The sequence below is a fragment of the Lepisosteus oculatus genome, chromosome 11 (genome assembly GCF_040954835.1).
Source record: "Lepisosteus oculatus isolate fLepOcu1 chromosome 11, fLepOcu1.hap2, whole genome shotgun sequence".
NCBI lineage: Eukaryota > Metazoa > Chordata > Actinopteri > Semionotiformes > Lepisosteidae > Lepisosteus > Lepisosteus oculatus.
The window spans coordinates 28,295,628-28,308,836 of record NC_090706.1 but is presented as its reverse complement, the minus strand read 5'-3'; the positions used below and the strand labels follow the sequence as shown (position 1 = coordinate 28,308,836).

Genomic DNA, 13,209 nt, shown 5'->3' with positions numbered 1-13,209 from the left:
GAAAGCGTTCAGCTCAGCGCCGCAGGGCTGGGCCACGTTCTCCCTGTAACGCTCGCGCCCACCACCCCGGGCGCTGATCGCGCAGGGGTGGCCTCTGTCTCATGCAGGAGGTTCCAAAGCGCCCTGCTTCTGTTTGTGATGCCCAGGAGGAGGCGTCTGCATAGGAGCAGGATCTCCTGGCAGATCACGCCTCCTCCAGCTGTGAGGTGGCTTTTGGGAAACATTAACGAGGAAGGGGGCGGCGGCGAGTCAGACGCCAGCCCGGTTTGTCTCCTCCTTCCCCGTGGCAGAACGCGAGGGGCTCGTGAAGGCGATGTGAAGTGCGGAGACCTTGTCAGTTTGCACGCTCCCGCGGTTTATTATCTAATGATTTAATATCTAGCCAGGCGAAGCAAGGCACGTCGCGCTGACAGACTGCCAGGGGAAGTGACTAAATCACTGCACCGCGAGCCGCCGCTCGCTAATGGAGATTGGCGATCCTGCCCCTCTGCCCCTTTGCCCGGCTGGGAGAGGAAGGATGGCACTAGTGGGGGGTTAAAGTTTGAAGGAAAAATGGAGGGGGCTGGGGGGGGAGGGTGAGGGGTATCTTTACTCGTCCTACACTCTGGAACCATCTGTTCAGCGGTGCAAGGCAGGAATATGACAAGAGCTCCTGCAAAGATCCTCTGTCTAATTAATGTGATAACCTACTCTCCCCCGCCACACACACACTCCATCCAATCAGAACAGCACGGATTGTAATGGCAGCGGGTCCTTTTCTGAAGGCAGCCCCCCACTGGTCCCCAGTTTGTTCACTGGGGGTGCACCCTCCTTCCTCATAAGGGGGCAGCGCGGTGAACCTCAGCTCTCAGAAGCAGCTCTGGCAAGGAATCGTGACAAATGTGTTCATTAGAAAGCTTCCAGTCAGCGCTTAACACTCCGAGGAGGACGTCTGACATGGTAGGGCAGTGACCCGGAATGACCAGGCAACTGCAGCTCCTGACAGTGAAGAACGCCGGGTCATCGACTCCGAAGCGTGTCTGAAGCGCGCCGCGTTTCCCCTGGTTTATTGCCACGGCTCTTTCTTAACCCCTGGCAGGCCGCTCAACAGCTCTCGGTCACACAGGACGGTGAGGTGCCTTTCACAGGACGCTTGTGGCTTGGCGTGACTGCAGCATGAAGCAGATGCGTAGCGTCTCAAAACCAAGAGCATATACGAACGGATCCATACTGGAGGAGGTCATTCGGCCCATGTGGCCCGTTTGGGTTGTCAGTAGCTTAAAGATCCCAAGATCTCATGGCGCCTTTTCTTGAAGGAACACGGCCAACAACATGGCTGGGTAGCCTATTCCACACACCCACCACCCTTTGTGTAAAGACGCATCATCTGTTCTCAGTTTTAGATGCACTTCCATATAGTTTCCAATGGTTCATGCTTCGCTGTTGGTTCTGAAGTCCAGTGGGTCGCCTTTCTCAGGTGTTTTTCGAGAATTGTGAACACTTGTATCCGGTCCTCTGATATAATTGATAATAGTTGATTATTGTTGATTATTTGCTGTTTGCACGTGCTCGCGTTGCATTTTTATTACAGATTGGCAGTGCAAAATGGCTGACTGCAGGCTTTTTTTGCTCTCTCCCCCGAATGGCACAGAAAGGGGCCCGTTTGTCTTCTATCATGTGAGCAGAGAAGTGCCTGAATGAGTCAACCGGGCTCCCACAGCACCACGGCACATCTGGCTCGCTCCGGAACAGCGGCGCTGAGAATAGTTGACCATTGCAGATTTTCTTTTTTCCCTTTTTAAATTACAGATGGAAGATTTGTCAGGGATTTTCTGCCCACCTTAATTCTTTCAGATTCTTAAGAGCTCAAACCAAAATGACAAACAAGACTCTTCCCCTGAGGTGTGTCGTCTTTAGTAGTGCGTATGCTTTGCGAGGATCGGCCGATTGTAAATAGCACGTTTATTTCCTCGGAGAAAACTGCATGCCAGTGTCACACGATGGCCCAAAGCTGGCCTCAGGTTGGTGCATTACCGCAAACCTTTAATGCGCTCTAATGACACAGGCAGATGATTCATAAACTGATTGTCCGCGTTAAACTGACTTAAACCCAAATCCAATAATTTTCTCATTTAGCATTCTGTGGATTGAAAAACCATATTTTTTCAAAGTAATTCAATCTTAATAAAGAAACAAATAAAGGCTTTAAGCGATATTAAAGATGGGTTTTGAAAAGGCGGAATAATGCATCCTACTGATTGTACTGGGATCGCGGGGGACGCTCTTGTTGCTGGGCGGTGTGTTGAGAAGATTAAGCGCCTGGTGTGAGCAGAGGGTCCCCGTCGTGCTGAGGGAGGCAGCGCTGGGAGGGCTCTAGCGTTGCGCACCAAAGATAAGCCCGGCTGCTTCCTGGAAACTGGGCTGCCCCCAGCTGCTTGGCTTCAAGTCCTCAAACAGGAACTATAGAAGAGCAGAGCAGGAAGGGCCATGGTGCCACATGTGCAGAGCTCTCGTCTCCCTTTTGCGTGGAGCTCTGCGAGTATCCCTCCAAGCCGCTGTTCGAATTCACAACGCAGGGGGAAGGAGTCTCACGCCTCACCCCTCCCGACCGGCGCTCCTGTGCTGCTCAGCTCGTAGGGAATGAGCACTCTTTGGGATAGCTGTCAGAATGCGGGATAATTTTGCGGTATTCCTGCGCATTTAACATATAATGCTGCTAGCCTGGTATGTCAGGAGAGTACCGCTCTGCACTTTACCATGATTTCACAGCGCTTTACCGCGTTTTGTCAGGTATGTCAGGTTGTCCCGGAAGTAGAGCCAAATACCATTCCGAGTTCATCGAGACAAGGCTTTTAATTGTCCAGCTGAGCCACAAAGCTAGCGGCTCCGCTGACCGGTTGGACAGAGATCCCGAAATGGAGTGGCTGGGAAGCGAGCGGCCATCTTTGCCCACCTGGGCGCGGCACAGCTTAGTGCTGCTGGGACACTGGGCTCCCGCGCGGGGGGGGGGGTGGGCGAGAGCGAGGCATGGAGGTTAAAGCTGTCCTCCCAGTGGCGGCCGGGTTAGAGCTCACTCCTGCCGGCGGTGCAGTTCCGACTCCAAGAGCTCAGCTCGCGGGCGGAGAGCTAGGAGACGCCCATGTGTGCGGACGGACAGGCATTTTAAGACGGAGTTTGCTCGCCAGGATGCTGGCTAGAGCTGGCACGCGGGGAAGGAGAGCTTGATCCCAGCAGCCAGCACAGTTAAACCCAGCGGAGGGAAAACCGGGATGAAAAGTCATGTCCTCAGGCAAGCGGGAATATCTTTTGCCCTGGAGGAAAGAGAGAACGAGGAGTGTAGGGGGGGGGAGAAGGCTCCATTTGGCCATGCTGTTGTTTGCCTACACCGTCTGTGGGGAAGTTGTGCGGCTCTGTGCGCTTCAGCAGTGTGGGTGACAGATGGCGGAGAGGGAGGCACCAAAGTTTAATCCTATCAGATGGATTCTCGTTCCACCATCTGGTTAATCCGCGCACAATTTCAGCGCCTGCAAAAAAGTCGACTTAGGCCAAGATTACCATTGCAGATTGTTCCAGTGCTCTCGTTCATCTTTTTTGTTGTTTTTTTTGTGGTGTTGTTGTTGTTGTTGTTGTTGTTGTTGGGAGTTTAGGATTTTTTTTTTTTTGGTCTCCCAAGCCATTCCAAATCGCGCTCCGGCTTGTCCTCGGAATTGGTAAGAGAAGCAGATCAGCGATCAGTGGAGAGAGCCAAAAAAACAACAACCCCACAACGTCTTCCTTTATCTTTAGAAAATTGGATTGCTTTCCTTAAGCAAATTGATGCTTGTCGGACATTGTGCATGCATGTAAAGCAAAGTAGATTTAGCATGTATTTACTTGTGTGTGGATGGTTGGTCTTTTTTTCATCATGGATCGTAAGCTGAAGTTAAGCCTGTAATGCTCCAATTAAGGGGAAATGTTACATAAATAACAAAAACACATACAGCCATGCTGGACATCTAATGTGTCAGGAAGGATTTTCGACTTTTTTTTTTTAACTTCTGCTACTACCAGATGTTAAAATACTGTCTAGAGTTGCATTTTCACATGGGGCAAAATGGAAAATAGACCACCGGGCATGGCCTTATTTCAGGCACATGAAACACTCATCACTTACCTTTTCTGTTTGCTTATGAAACATATCATCTACTGTACATCCGAGATATCGAAAAGGGTCAAATCAAGTTTCAGTAAAGGTTAAGAGGTACAAAGCTGAGCCTACCACAAAGTCCTATACAATGTCAGAAAGATTAAAACAGTTCCCCCCCCCTTTTTTATCAGTACTTCTTCCAGCACAGGAAAAAGCAAAGATAACAAAGAGTCCTGCACAATTGAAACAGAAACGAGACTCTCAAAGAACAGAGACTTGTTTTTATTTCGCTAGATCTCGATATCTCCTGGCTTGGTCTCTTGTCGTGGAAACGCTGGGGTTCCGTGGGGACTCCGGGAGACAATGAACACATCTCGGTTTGCCGTTTCTTTACTGGACCCAGAGAAGCGCCACGTTTGAGGATTTCAGCATCCCCGTCAGTGCTCCGATTGTGGCTTTTTTTAATCCTCAAGAGCGCAGAAAGTTTTCCCGGGACGGTTATTTAGGGACGTGAAAGTGTACAACCGAAATACAATATCGCGGCAGACGCTCCCCACTGAGCACCCCGAGTTCCTGCGGTCAACGCGCTCCTTTTTCCCCCTGAGCTAATCCGGGCTATATCTCTTCACCCGCACCTCGCGGGGTTTGTTTGCGTTAGCTCCAGACTGTAATTATACGAGGAGCTTTTTTAGATTTGACACCTCCCGTCACACGCAGGGCCTCAGACTTCACCTCACCCGCGGATTGACAGACAAACACTCTGCTGGAGGCCCTGAGAGGTTCTATTTATTGCCGCGCCGCCTGTGTTCACCTTGTGTTGCGGAGCCGGGGCCTTTGAACCGCACCGCTCCGAGCTGCGGTGCGTGTCGCGGCGGGGGCGCCGCTTGTCACTCTCGGCTCCTCTTGGATTCGGGAGCAGCCCGATGACGCACGGAATCGGTGCACAGGCCCAACGAGGGGTTCACCCGTCCTCTTTCTGCCTCTTTTTCAGTGTCTCCTCTTTCTCATTCCCTCAATCCCGGTCTTTCCAAACACTGAAACCTATAAAAGCAGCAATACTCATCATGATCACAGACAAACATGGTCTCAAACCTGGGAACGCTTTCCTTAGATATGGTGTGAAAGATGGCTTATTAAGAGCTACAAAATTCACAGAGCCAATCTAGACAAGATCACCTCCCTGCACTCAGAAGCTTTTCTGGACGTCGGAAAAACACATTTTCTAGAGGAACAGGTCATCCTCAATACGCCACATCATCTGTTTGATCCCCGAAGCTGTGTGATTTTTCAAAAATCTGATGGAGTGCAGAACAACATTCAAATGGCAGAATTACTGTTTGTTACACTTGACTGCACTGTATTTGCACTCTGATTGTACAGTATGTGTCACTTGTGTGACAATACAGTTTGTTACAAGTGTTACACCTCTGAAGGTAGAATTGCTTTTTTCGGTTTGAACCTTCGTCCTGAAGTGTCAAGTATAACCGTTTCAGACAGACTGCTTTTGAGGAGGATTATGTATAAACCATCGATTTAAATCACATCTGTAAGACATATATAGGTCTCAGTTTGGACAACGAGCCACAACATTTTAGAAGCTGTTAAAAACCGCTAGCATATTTTTATGGTTGGTGATATTTTTAGTTAAATCCAGCTGCGTAACCAGAAAAATCTAAATCTGTTTCCTTTCACGTCCCTTAAAACTGTTCGTGAAATATGCTGAGTCACTGGGCTCCTCTGTCCTCGCTGGGCCTACTTGAAAAGAGACTTTCCTCCCGAGTCCTGCCCAGACCCCAGGGGGGGCAGAAGGGAATTCTTAAAGAGAGGCATCTCCCCCACCCTGGCTGGGACTGCTTCCTAATTCGAAGAGCCGTGGAGTGTGTACCCTTGCTTTCTTCAGCTGCCTGTGATACAGTGCTTTCTTTTCCTTACCAGCTTCTAAGACTGACGCGTTCACCCACAGCAGCGTACATGTTCCCCCATTTATACAGTGAGATGCGAACCCATACATTTTCTGTCCAGCTACCAGTCCAGAACCCTAATGCCTCGTGCTTTAAACTAGCCCAAGATTTCCTCCACTAGTCTCGCTAAGGGAGCGTGTTAGTACTGCTGACCATCTTTGTCCTGGCAAAGTGACGCCCGTCAGTCGTCAGTGGCTCTGCTACGCCTGGCGTCTCCCATGAAACAGTTGGACGAGATCCTCACATTGACTGGCTACAAGCAACCACCTGGGCTAGGCAGGCATCATGTCCTCCTCTCCCTGATAACCTCCTTTTATTTTCCTTTGTTCTTAAAGATCTGTGCTTCCCCTAAACATCTCTCTGCCCCAGGGCTCACTAATCCCAACCGACTCATTTCCAAGGGACTGGTTTTTCTTCAAGCCCCTTAAGGTCAATCATTCTTTTGTCTAGATGTATATATGTACTGTACATATAAACAGAACAGAACCTCGCACATAAACTATGTGAACCTGGAAGCAAGTTTGGTCCTTTATGTTTCCCTCCTGCTTTTTTACGGGAGGCTAAAATGTTGCTTTTGGTGTCACTGTGTTTCTCCCTGCCTTCAGCCACTCGCTCAGGGAAACCTGCTTGTTAGACCTCTGGGTTCAAGGCCTGTCTTGACCTATTGCAGCAGTCACAGGATGAGAAACCTCCTACCCTTGCACCATCTGCCGAGGACATGTTTCGGGGTTGTTCTGCATGTCGGTAGATCACATTCGTTTTGCTGTAGTACATGATGAGCTGTACCAGGTACCATACAGCCCTGGTCTTCCTAATCCCCCTGTGCAATGCTAACTCATACATATGTAAATAGCAGAGGCAAAGAGAGCGAGCAGTTAAATCCCATCTCTGGTGACATCTACTAAACAGACAACTTTACCCATTTAATGTGTATTTAGGCTGAAAGCTCCGCCATATCATTTTCCTGTCTTTTTTTTTAACCCGAAGCAAATTGGAATTCCACTAATTAGTCCGCACTGGCTTTGGAAAGACGGCATCACAGAATCTGGAGCCAAAGTTCAACATCCTGAAATGAAATTTAAACCAATTAATCTGTTAGATTTTTATCGCTCGTCCGTGTTTTCTCAGCAAATCCCCCGGCGCGTGGCCTTTGATCGACTCCTGTAAGGACTCAAAATTGTCTGCCTGCTGCGAGCGAAATGAGAATGACATTTACACGGCTCTCGTAAAACAATCAGGTCCACGAGGCCCTCAAACAAGCAGGGCAGAGTAATATTTAATAAAGGTGTGTGTAATCACTGGAATTAACACTCCAGGCATTGCTGAGCCTCAGGGACACGGGGCGTTTATTGTGAAGTGATCATTGTTATCTCACACGGAGAGCTGAGTGATCTTTCGCAGTTTGACCCTCGGATTATTAATTATCGCCCTGCACAAAAACAAAAGCACCATTGGTGATTCTGCCTTTCAGAAATCCAAATGTTCACTGGACCGAAAGCCAGCAGGCACCAATTCCTTTCTCTCTCTCTCTTTTTCTGTCTCTCGTTTTTTTTTCCGGCTATTTGTCTGCCCCTTACCCCCAACCCCACCCCCCTCCCTCTCGTGTTTTTGGTTTCCTAGCGCTGCCTCTGACTCCAGGCACACGCTCACAAGCCAGCTAGGTGAAGGCAGCCGACCAGAGAGATTCACTGAACTAAATGAACTTTGTTCCCCCAAAGTTCCTCACCCCTGTTCTGTCGGTTGCGTTTTGCACATCAGCTGTCAGTTCAGAGGGCTTCAGCAGACTGAAGTTGTGTGCCTGTGGGGTTTCCGCTCCTAAATGTTGCTGTGTGTGGTGTTTTGTTACGGCCACACTACGCACAGCAGAGCACAATGCCGTGATCGATGCAGGCCTTGGTGCTGTGCGGTTTCATCCAGAGTCTGTGCTCATTAATGCCTATTCTGAAAGGTATGTGGTGATGTGAACTGAATGAAGAAGGGACTTCTGGTGTGGTTGATTACCATCAAGGAAGTGAAGCAGGCCCAGCCATTGCAGCAACAGTAGGAGTTACAGGAATGTGAATATCAATTAGCTGTGCTCGTTTCACAGAGCTAGAAAGTAGAAAGTTGAACCCATCAATACAGCCTTCTAATACCACATGGTGTACAGTATATCGTCCTAGTTAGCAGACATAGACAACTCTTTTGCCTTATTAAGGCTTATCAGCGTAACACTGTTAGGTTTGACTAGTAAAACTGGTGTTTATGTATATCTTACAATGGACGAATTACAGATTTCTGACATTTCTTAGCGCACGCAGTCGCTGGGAATTATGGGAAGGTAAACCAACGTCATTTCCCTCCACACAACAGAAATCTTTGACTCAGAAGCTTTTCCTTGTAAGTGTGGCAGCCCGAAATTTCTAAGAATGACCGAAGAAAAACAGAATAACATGTAATGGTTTAATATAAAAATGTCATGTCTGGAGTGTCGGTTTCAATTCTGAATAAAATCCATAATATGCAAATGTTCGATATTATTCAGTCATGCATTACAAAGTGCTTCTGCCATGGAGCATATGTGAAGAAGATTATAATGTGGTTCCCTCTAATGATAAGTGAAGGCTTTATCAGGAATGCCTTAAGAGCCATTTCCATCGTTAAGTAAAACATTTATTAATAGGATATTAATGACCGAAATAGTTATTGAGCAAGAGTTAAGTAATTACAATATAATTACGCCGCCGTTCGTGGAATGTAAAGTGTGTGTATATAATTACAATTTAATATCTTTTTAATGATGTCATATTTCTTTGGTATTGCAGTGTAAATAAGTTGCCATTTGCAGCCACTCAATCAATGCGTTTCCGGGTCTGATTGATTTATTTTTCTTTCAAACGAAACTTGATTGGAAGTGGCCCTTGATTGGAGTTTGCTGAGCTTCACGGAGGCGCTCTGTGGACATGTGCGCCCTGTGTGAGATAGGTTTTCCCGCCCTGCCCGAGCTGTAACAACTAGGAAACTCGACTGGTGGAGGCCATGCCCTCTCACCCACCTCTTCCAAACTGCGTCTGTCTCTGCATGTCTTTGTCTGGGGGGTGGTGACAGCCCATGTCTTCCGTGCAGGGTAAAGAATTCCTTCTCTTCCCACACCAGACATCCGAACGGAATAATTCTTTGGCTCGCCATCCCTGCAAGGGGGCTTTGAAAGAACCGTCGCCAACACGCTGTTTCAAACCTTTACTGGTTTTGTGTGCCAACCAGACCTGCCAGTGCCAGCTCTGCCATGCATGTGCCTCAACCTAAAACTTGAGATTTTTTGAGATTTGACGTAGAAGAGTGTGGTTTTGCGCGAGCTGGTCACCTGATGGTTTAACAGAAATGAGAACAGAAAGAAAAACACATTAGTAGATAATAAACAATGCCTGTGGTTCCCAGCCCTGGACCTGCAGGGTTTCATTCCAGGTGATCTCTACATCTCCAGTGTTGATTTATTGTTTGATTGTTTCAACAAGAATTCTCTCTTTCAAAAGCACCATTTCCATTTGACAATACTGTTACCACCCTGTAGCCTGATATCAGTAGATGTTCAAACCAAAGCACTTCTCCCCAACTTGCTGGCCATTATTTAACAATACACAGCTCTAACGAGCAGACACAGGTGGGACTGACACTATATCAGACTTTCCCATGGGGCGTGTTTTTTCCTTCTGCTGAGGTCTACTTGCTGACGTTTCCGGTGGCACACCTGAATGGGGGCAGCTGTGAAACACGGGGCTGACACCAATTACAAATAACATCTGACCTTTTAAGAGCTGAAAGCCAATTTACGAACATGCCCCAAAGAGGACACTGAAATCAATCAGCCTGTGATTAAGTGTTTCTCCTGGACGAGGGATGGGAACTACTGAACTCTGTCACATCTATCTGTCTGTCTACCTGTCTGTCTGCCTGCATATAAATACGTGTACAACTTACAACCCTTCAAGAGAGCTCTAAGCATCAGATTGCAGTTGGGCATGGTGATTTGCAGTAAAACTGCAGTATATGTAGGCCTGCCAAGTTCAAGCCCTTATACGTTTGTGAACATGCTTAATGTCACAGGAAGGATGAGGTCATGAGCTACTAGCAGTTTACTGTTCTAAAGATCTCATGTGGTTCCTGTAAAGCACATTAGGCCCTAAATAAGAACAATAACCTGACAAGTCCGGGTCATTGCGGCCGATGGGAGCTCACTAGTTTCCAGCAATTTCAGGTCTTTCCTCCCTGCAGCGCCAAATCTACTCCACGTTTTCTGATGCACCATAAACGGCCATGCCAGTGCTGTGTTTCTGTGTCGTTATGTCAATCGCTGGGCCTATATCTCCTCTTGCTGGAGTTGTGTGCTATGTTTAAAAGCTCTGCCCTTGCTGTAAAAAACAAAATCAAAACTAGGATGCAGATCTGGCACCGAAAAACGCAAACGCAGAAGCAAAAAACAAACGATCTTCAGTAAATCCTGAGTGCGAACAGGAGGTAGTGTTTTTACGGTTTCTAGGAGATACGGCATAAAGTGAAAAAGACACATTGAGGAGGCAATCCCTTATAAAAGTTTATTGTTGTATACTATGGTGAATAAATAATGAGAAAGGCAAAGTTTTAGCATGGACAGATTTAGCTAACTATGGAAAATAGTGGTAATCCAAAATAAATTTTCCAAATAGGTACCGATAATATATACAGTACATACTGATGGGACATATTAGCATGGGAATAAACCGCCATGCAGGTAACCTTCTATAAGGGACAATGCTGTATTTCCTTGGTGTTGCAATGTGAGGACTTGCTCATTTGCAGCGGGAAACTCCGTGTTTGAGTTTGCCTCGGTGCAGAGTGGCTATCAGCACGCTGACCCAGACCCTGTCTGTGTTTCCTCTCTCCCTCTGCCCCCACGGGAGCAGCCACGCCCTGCATCAAGGCCATCAGCCCCAGCGAGGGCTGGACGACAGGGGGCGCCACCGTCATCATCATCGGGGACAACTTCTTCGACGGCCTGCAGGTCATATTCGGAACCATGCTGGTCTGGAGCGAGGTGAGTGAGGGGGGCTCTCTTCAGGGTTGGGGCTATGGACACGTACCCCCCTGCCTAAGCGAACCCGCTTTCCCGTCCGCTCCCTCAGGTGATGGAGTGAAATGCAAGCATTTCAAGTATGAAAGGTATCAGGACCATCTCTTTTTTTTGCAAAGGAACAGGTAAAGGTTTATTCCGTGCTGAAAGGAAAAGAAAGGAGACACAACATTTCGGCTGTGGAGCCTTCTTCAGGTGTGAGGCAGGTTTCAGCAACTTTAAAGAGTTGTTACCGCTGTACATCGACAGGAAGTGTTAATAAAACACCGAGGACAGACCATACTTTCGGCACCCTGGTGCTTCACAGGTGCTTACTTGCTCGGAGCACCGCTGAACACAAGAGGACGAAATGATCTGCCTTGTTGGTGAATCCACTCACTATATCTTGGCAACTGGTAACAAAGTAACTTGCTTAACTTGCTATATAAAACCCCAAAATCTATGTCATACTGGCAAAGCTGTGAAAAATGAAAAAGGAACACTACCCCCACCAGGTCTAGAGGAAGATGGCCATATCAGAACACAAATGACAAAGAACCAGAGGTCACAGCCCAGATCAAGTGTTTGGCTTTATAGCATTTCAGCAAGGCAGAGGTACTGTATGTCTCTCTTCTTGGAGTTTTCCTTCAATTTTCCAATGCCATGCAATTCACACGTCGGAAAAGTAGGGGAATGTTTAACCTGCCTCCATCACTGGCCAGCTGAAACAGATGAAGCTCAAAACCAGAAGCAGTGTTCTGGCTCTGTGCCTAGAGCACCGGTTCAATAGCCTTGCCACTAAGGCACCGGTGTATCCTTAGACTCCAGTGTACCGCGACACTGTATTGGACTAGTTAGTTATTGAAGAGGGAGGTGTGTTTTATAGAAGTGACCCATTCTGTCCTAAGAAGTTGGAATGGCCCAATATGTGGTACGTCCCATGAGGACTGCAAAGTAGCAGCCAACTAGGCTTTGTCCTTATTGTGCCATGCTACAGTATAGGAAAGAAGACTGAAAATGACTTACTGAAGTAATTTCCCCTCTAGGCATGCCTCCAGTGCTTCACTGAAGGCAACAGCAAACCTGGACAATGTGTCAATTCAGACAGCCCGGCGGATTTACAGACAGGGGATAGTGGATAAGAAAACATTAACACAAAGGCTAGTTCAGGGCGCAAGAATCTGAATTCTGTCCCTCTGAATCCTGAAGCAGAGGGATAGAAGGCAGGTTCAGTGTCTTCTGAGGAGACCTCTGCATGGTCCTGTATCTCCGTGGCTGTCAGGAACATCTAGTGGGATCAGTATAATTCATTGCATCCCATTTGGCATGGCAATGCATATATATAATTACACACAATAATGTCTGTGTACAGAATGGATGTAATGTATATGTGTATACAACACCTTTCAGATGAATAGTGCGTCTCTCTATTAGGGCTACAGGGAGACAGAAACATATGGCACCAATTTTCAAGCCCTGCGGTGATTCCTGTGGGCAGCAAACTGAGAGGGGATGTCACCTCTGAACTCCCCCATGACCTTCATCCTCTCTCACACACACACACACTCACACCAGAGGCCCACCCCCCACCCATCACCACATCCCTCCAGTGTCCTCAAGCCCCACAGCCAGCAGGGACAGGATCTGATTTCAGGAGAGGATGCCTAACAAAGCCAGAAACAGGAGAAGAGAGAGGGGGCTTTCTTAACCCGGCACTGGCAGAGCAACGGGATCAGACAGCACAGTCACCTTGAACATTTCACAATCCAAAGCCGAAGTTTATCTTTCCCAGACGCCCCTTTGAAACGAGGAGCTTGATTTCATTGTGTTTGAAATCATTGTTATTGTTCCAATTTGTCTCCAGTTTTTTTTAAGACAAATTACCCACCATGTGTGTGCCATGTGTGTATGTGTCTTGGGTGCGCATTTGGGGGGAAAAAAAGGCAGGCCTTTATTTATCTTTTTGCTTTGTTTGTTTATATACGGGCTTGTGCTGTTTTTCTTGGGTTTTTTTTTCAGGGAGTTGTAGAGCTAGAAATATGTTCAGATAAGGAGATAAATACAGAAAACTGGACTCC

The 13,209-nt window shown here is 47.6% G+C and overlaps 1 protein-coding gene across 4 annotated transcripts in view; it reads left to right on the top strand.

Annotated features, from left to right (window-relative positions):
- ebf1a (EBF transcription factor 1a) overlaps positions 1–13,209 on the top strand; it is a 193,793-nt gene that overhangs the window by 122,173 nt on the left and 58,411 nt on the right. For all 4 annotated transcript variants that reach the window (XM_006631692.3, XM_006631691.3, XM_015349366.2 and 1 more), the window contains exon 9: positions 10,986–11,116. In XM_006631692.3, coding sequence (XP_006631755.1) covers positions 10,986–11,116 — 131 coding nt within the window. The remainder of the gene's footprint in view (positions 1–10,985; positions 11,117–13,209) is intronic.